The following is a 5,727-nucleotide window of genomic DNA, read 5'->3' on the forward strand; positions in this document are numbered from 1 at the left end:
GGGTGCAAAAAAATCTAAATATTGAGAAAATCATCTTTAAAGTTGTCCAAATGAAGTTCTTAGCAATGCATGTTACTAATCAAAAATTAAGTTTTGATATATTTACAGTAGAAAATTTACAAAATATCTTTATTGAACATGATCTTTACTTAATATCTTGGCATAAAAGAAAAATCAATAATTTTGACCCATACAATGTATTTTTGGCTATTGCTACAAATATACCCCAGCGACTTAAGACTGGTTTTGTGCTCCAGGGTCACATATTGTGTGTCTGTGTATGCTTGATCAATTTCTGTGCCATATATGTGACTTTGAAACCACACTGTTTCGGTTTATAATGAAATATTTGCAAATATTTGTATCTCCGTAATTGCAAACAATCACATTTGAAACAAATTCTCTAGGTTCTGGGAAGCAGTTCAACTAATTAGAGCTCTGTGTGTTCCTCAGGGAGTTCTGTCTAACATCTCCTCCATCACGGATCTGGGTGGATTTGATCCAGTGTGGTTGTTTCTGGTGGTTGGGGGGGTGATGTTCATCCTGGGTTTCGCTGGCTGTATCGGGGCCCTGAGGGAAAACACCTTACTGCTCAAATTTGTATGTTTTCATGTTTTGATTCTAATTAGGTGTAGGTGTAGCCTCCTACAAAACAGATAGGTGCTTTTTTTTTAACACTTACATGCATGGGTGTTTCTGCAATCATTAATACATGCGGGATAAATATCTACCAGAAAGTGCATGCACAAATTGCTCAGATAGTGTAAAAAATATCAGAGCATTTTAGACACAGTTACACTCTCAGAAAAAAAGGTACAAAAGCTGTCACTAGGGCCGTACCTTTTCAAAAGGTACACTTTTGTACCTTTTAGGTGTTAATATGTACCTTTAAGGTACCAATATAGACTCTTTAGGTACAAAGGTGTGCCTTTTGAAAAGGTACTGCCCCAGTGACAACTTTTGTACCTTTTTTTCTGAGAGTGTAGAATATATATTTGATATTTTATTTGTCACTTCTAAATGCAACTTCTTAATGCAAATTATTGTAAAAATCACTAACATACACTAATCTGAGGTCACTAGTGCCATTTTTTATATTAAAGCAATTAGATTTTTTTTTTACCATTTTGTATGTATGTATTTATTATTTCATTTTTTGGAACTTGGATTGCCAAAACTAAACTAGTGTCAATGCATTTTAGTTACAGTAATTTAACAAATACATTTACAAAATTGACACTATTACAATCTGAGGTCACTAAGTGACATTTTTGTAATAAAGCAATTTAAAAAAAAAATTTACTGGTGTCAATGCATTTTAGTAACAGTAATAAAAATATATTTACCAAATTTGCACCATTACAATATGAGGACACTAGTGATTTTTTTTTTTCAACTTTGGCATTTTGTATACATGTTTGGTATTTTGTGCATATGAATGTATGTATCCATATATTTATTTATTTATTTTGACTCGGACTGTAAAAATGAAACTAGTGAGGCATTTATGTAAAAAAGCAATTATAACTTTTTCCAGTTTTGGCATATTATTTTTTAAATTCAGATTGCAAAAATTAAACTAGTTTCAATGCATTTTAGTAACGATAATAAAAAAATGCATTTACTAAATTTGCACTATTACAGTCTGATTGACATTTTTGTAATAAAGCAATGACTTTTTTTATTATTATTTTGGCATTTTATTGCATTATTCACAACAGAAAATAAATACTACAGTGGATGAGGTAGAGAGGTAAAATGAGTGTTAATGACTGTAGTAAAGTGTATTTGTCTCTCTCCTCTCCCAGTTTTCTGTGTTTCTGGGGATAATCTTCTTCCTGGAGCTGACCGCCGGTGTCCTGGCCTTTGTCTTTAAAGACTGGATTAAAGATCAGCTCAACTTTTTCATCAACAACAACATACGAGCCTACAGAGATGACATAGACTTGCAGAACCTCATCGACTTCACTCAGGAATATGTAAGTCTCCAGTATAAAGGCAGAGAAAATACACTAGAAAGTGAAAATGAGGAAAGGTGTAAACAAGATGAAAGAGAAATAAAAATGTGTGTGCACAGGAGAAAAAAAAGCTAACTATTAGTTTATCTGCGCCACATATCATTACAGAAGCAGTTCCCATAGCAACAGCATGACTTGAAGACTCCTTATTCACTGTCAGTACACACTCAGATCACTTACTGAGATCCCTGTCGGTTCACGTTTCTTCATTTCTTTGAATAGTACGATGTCAAACTGCTCTGAATTTTGTTTATTTCGAGGCTAAAATGTGTTGACATTTAGAAGGTTACTGGGCCATTCTCAGGAAATAGTGCCATTTGGGAAAGTTGTTGTTTTTTATCTGAAAAGTATTTCATTCGAAAATGTCACTATTGCACTTTAGAAATCTTTTTTTTTTTTCACCTCAGACTCAAAGTATTAAGTCCAAAACCACCATAGACATTGGGAGAACACTACAAGACGACCCCAATAGTCAGATTAGTGGTCATCAAATATATCTAGAGACACTTTATAGATACATATAGTGCTTTATTATTCTAATTGAATGTATTGATTACATTTAAGTGAATTTATAAAACGGATAGTTCCGGTCCTTGATTCTGATTGGCTGAGCCGCGTTCGAAGCTGTTGTAAATTACTCTACAAACATACACCTTTGTTTACGTTTGTGTGTTGCTCGGCAACCACTTTGTTGCAACCACAACTGATTCTGAGGAACTACATTGTTTGGCGGAAGAATAATGTTTTTATTAACATCATTACACTTTATTTGCTTTGTTTTATTTCGTGAAACCTTACTACGTATATGGAATAACCATTTTATAAAAGCAATAAGCCCCGTGAAGCCGTGGTTTACAGTGAATTTATAACAGCTAAGGGGGTTTTAGGCACTCCGCTTCTCGTCGTACCTAACAACGCCCCTTAGCTGTTATAAATTCACTGTAAACCACGGCTTCTTGGGACTTATTGCTTTATTGAAACGCTGTTACCAATTAATTGAAATCAGTATCAACAAAATCCATCTTTGCTCTGGAGAGGTGGCACAGAAGCTGCATCTGAAGTGGCATTGAATTTATACAGACGGTTTAATGCAGCGCCGAGTTGGCACAAATGCATTTGCACTGCAATTATATTCACATAATGCTATGCGATTAATGTTTTATATATAATATTCTGAATACAGAAATTTGAAATGTAAAAAAAAAAAAAAAAAGATACTTTTAAATATGAAATTATAACCAGTAGGTGGCAGCAAGTCTTTATATGAGTGAGTCGTTGAATCATTCATTAGACTGATTCGTTCAGAAACACAGATTCATCTTTCACAAATGACTGCAGTGTTCTACTGCGGAATTGGAACTTGGAATTAATTTTGTTGGCGAAATAGAGCAAAAACAGACAATATTGTCAATACTATTACTAAACTCACTTAATATTAACTTCTTAATGTGTGATATTGCTTTCAATTTTCATATGTTGTAAATATAAAAAACAAGAACTCATAAGGGGCAATTTTTGCCCTCATATATTGAATTTAATTCATTTTGATGGCATTTTGCCCCAAGTTCCAATTAATTTCTGACAGAATATAGATTATTTATCATAACTGTCTGAAAAAATAATAATAAGTAATGTCAATTAGATTTGGCATGCCTTTTAATAACATATATTATAATTGAAAACATTAATATTTACATTTGAAATGTTTTGGATTTGAATGTTGCAAGGTTAAAAGTGCAAACATATCATTGCACATTATTTTAGTCAATATTCTTGTGGTTTGTTTCACATACAATTTTTTACTGTTCAAACGCATTTCTTGTGAAAAAAAGGTATGAGGTAAGGTCACTCACTTACATTAGGATTCAAACATAGAATTCATATTCTATATTTTATTCTATTTTTTTCCATTTATTCAACATAATCTATATTTCTAATCAATATAAATTAACATGTAAATGTAAGTTAACACTTTATTTTAAGGACCAATTCTCACTATTAACTAGTTGCTTATTAGCATGCGTATTACTAGCATCTTTGCTATTTATTAGTACTTATAAAGCACATATTAATGCCTTATTCTGCATAATCATATTTTAGATCCCTTAATCCACTCCATACCTAAAGTTAAGTTTAACTTAGTAACTACCTTACAAACTATTAATAAGCAGCAAATTAGGAGTTTGTTCAGGGACAACTCTTAGTTTACTGTTGATGATATGAGCAGAAGTTCACACTTTGCACACAGAAGACATTGTTTCCTGAGCAAAACCCAACTACAGTCCCACACTGCACTGCAGCTGTGTGTGTGTTTTCCAGCTTTATGCTCTGTACTGCAGATCTCTTTCCAGCAGATGCCTTTCCTCAGGACAGATTTAATTAGATATCAGAGTCAGGCAGATGCTGTCATGTTATTTCCTTTCTGACCTTGCATGATAAAAAAGGCACAGCAAAGCACTGCATGTCAACATCAGATATTAGTGTAATGGGAGAACATGGGGGATCGTGGCTTGCTTTCTTTCAGGAGCGGCTGCCTTATGCCACATCTGTGACGTTGATGTATATTAAACAGATACAGTCTAATGCACTCAATGCTTTCTCTGTACTTCCTATTAGAGATGTGTCTCTAGATGAAAGTGCATTCCAAAACTCAAGAAATGTAATTGCATGCACAATATTTGTGTTTCTTCAGTGGGAATGCTGTGGGGCGTTTGGAGCAGATGACTGGAACCTCAACATCTACTTCAACTGCACAGACAGCAACCCCAGCCGAGAAAAATGTGGCGTGCCCTTCTCCTGTTGCACCAAAGACCCAGCGGTAAGAGATGAATTTGTATGGCAACGGACTGAAAGTGTATAGAAACTCTTGTGTGATGTTTCAAGGGATAGTTCACACAAAAATTTAAATTTGCTGAAAATGTACTTATCCTCAGGCAATCCAAGATGAGTTTGTTTGTTCATCAGATTTGGAGAAATGTAGCATTACATCACTTGCTCACCAGTGGATGCTCTGCAGTGAATGGGTGCCGTCAGAACGAGAGTCCAAACAGCTGATAAAAACATCACAATAATCCACACCACACCAAGAAACAAATCCACCATTAAGATGTTTTTAACTTCAAACCGTTGCTTCCAGCTAAAATACCTTGATCTAAAATATTGCTTTTTCCAATGAAAAAGTTGTCTCGCCTGAATCAGGAGAGAAATATGCACAGTGGTAAACAAATATGTGGGTAGACTTTAAAGTGAGAGGACAACAGGGGATGGACTTTTTCCACTGGAGAAGTGTTAATATGGATTATGAACTCATATTTTGGCCCGAAGCAATGCCTTCAAAAAAAATTTTTTTTTTTTTTTCCTGCAAACAGTTTTTCACTTCACAAGGCGTTAATTGATGGACAGGTGTTTAGAAGTGCTTTAGACTGTTTTGGCTTGTAAACAGTGCTTGATCTGTGCATATTCCCCTCCTGATTCAGAAGAGGCGACTTTTTCACTGGAGAAAGCAATATTATGGATAGAGGACTCCAGAGTATTTAAGCTGAAAGCAACGGTTTTAATATAAAAACATCTTAATGATGGATTTGTTTCTTACAAACATGCAGCTTTTCTCTTCACAAGATGTTAACTGATGGATTGGAGTGGTGTGGATTACTGTGATGTTTTTATCAGCTGTTTGGACTCTCATTCTGACGGCACCCATTCACTGCAG

At 34.4% G+C, this 5,727-nt stretch overlaps 1 protein-coding gene across 4 annotated transcripts in view; it reads left to right on the forward strand.

Annotated features, from left to right (window-relative positions):
* The window catches only part of LOC107740922 (tetraspanin-5-like), a 24,347-nt gene that overhangs the window by 6,373 nt on the left and 12,247 nt on the right, over nt 1-5,727 (forward strand). For all 4 annotated transcript variants that reach the window (XR_001640133.1, XM_016553475.1, XM_016553476.1 and 1 more), the window contains exons 3-5: nt 454-600; nt 1,809-1,979; nt 4,711-4,836. Coding sequence is in view for 3 of the 4 variants with exons in the window: in XM_016553475.1 (XP_016408961.1) it covers nt 454-600; nt 1,809-1,979; nt 4,711-4,836 (444 nt within the window). In the remaining variant the exon portion in view is untranslated. The remainder of the gene's footprint in view (nt 1-453; nt 601-1,808; nt 1,980-4,710; nt 4,837-5,727) is intronic.

Source organism: Sinocyclocheilus rhinocerous, unplaced genomic scaffold (assembly GCF_001515625.1).
Source record: "Sinocyclocheilus rhinocerous isolate Xijiao unplaced genomic scaffold, SAMN03320098_v1.1 scaffold1728, whole genome shotgun sequence".
In the NCBI taxonomy this organism is placed as follows: Eukaryota; Metazoa; Chordata; class Actinopteri; order Cypriniformes; family Cyprinidae; genus Sinocyclocheilus; species Sinocyclocheilus rhinocerous.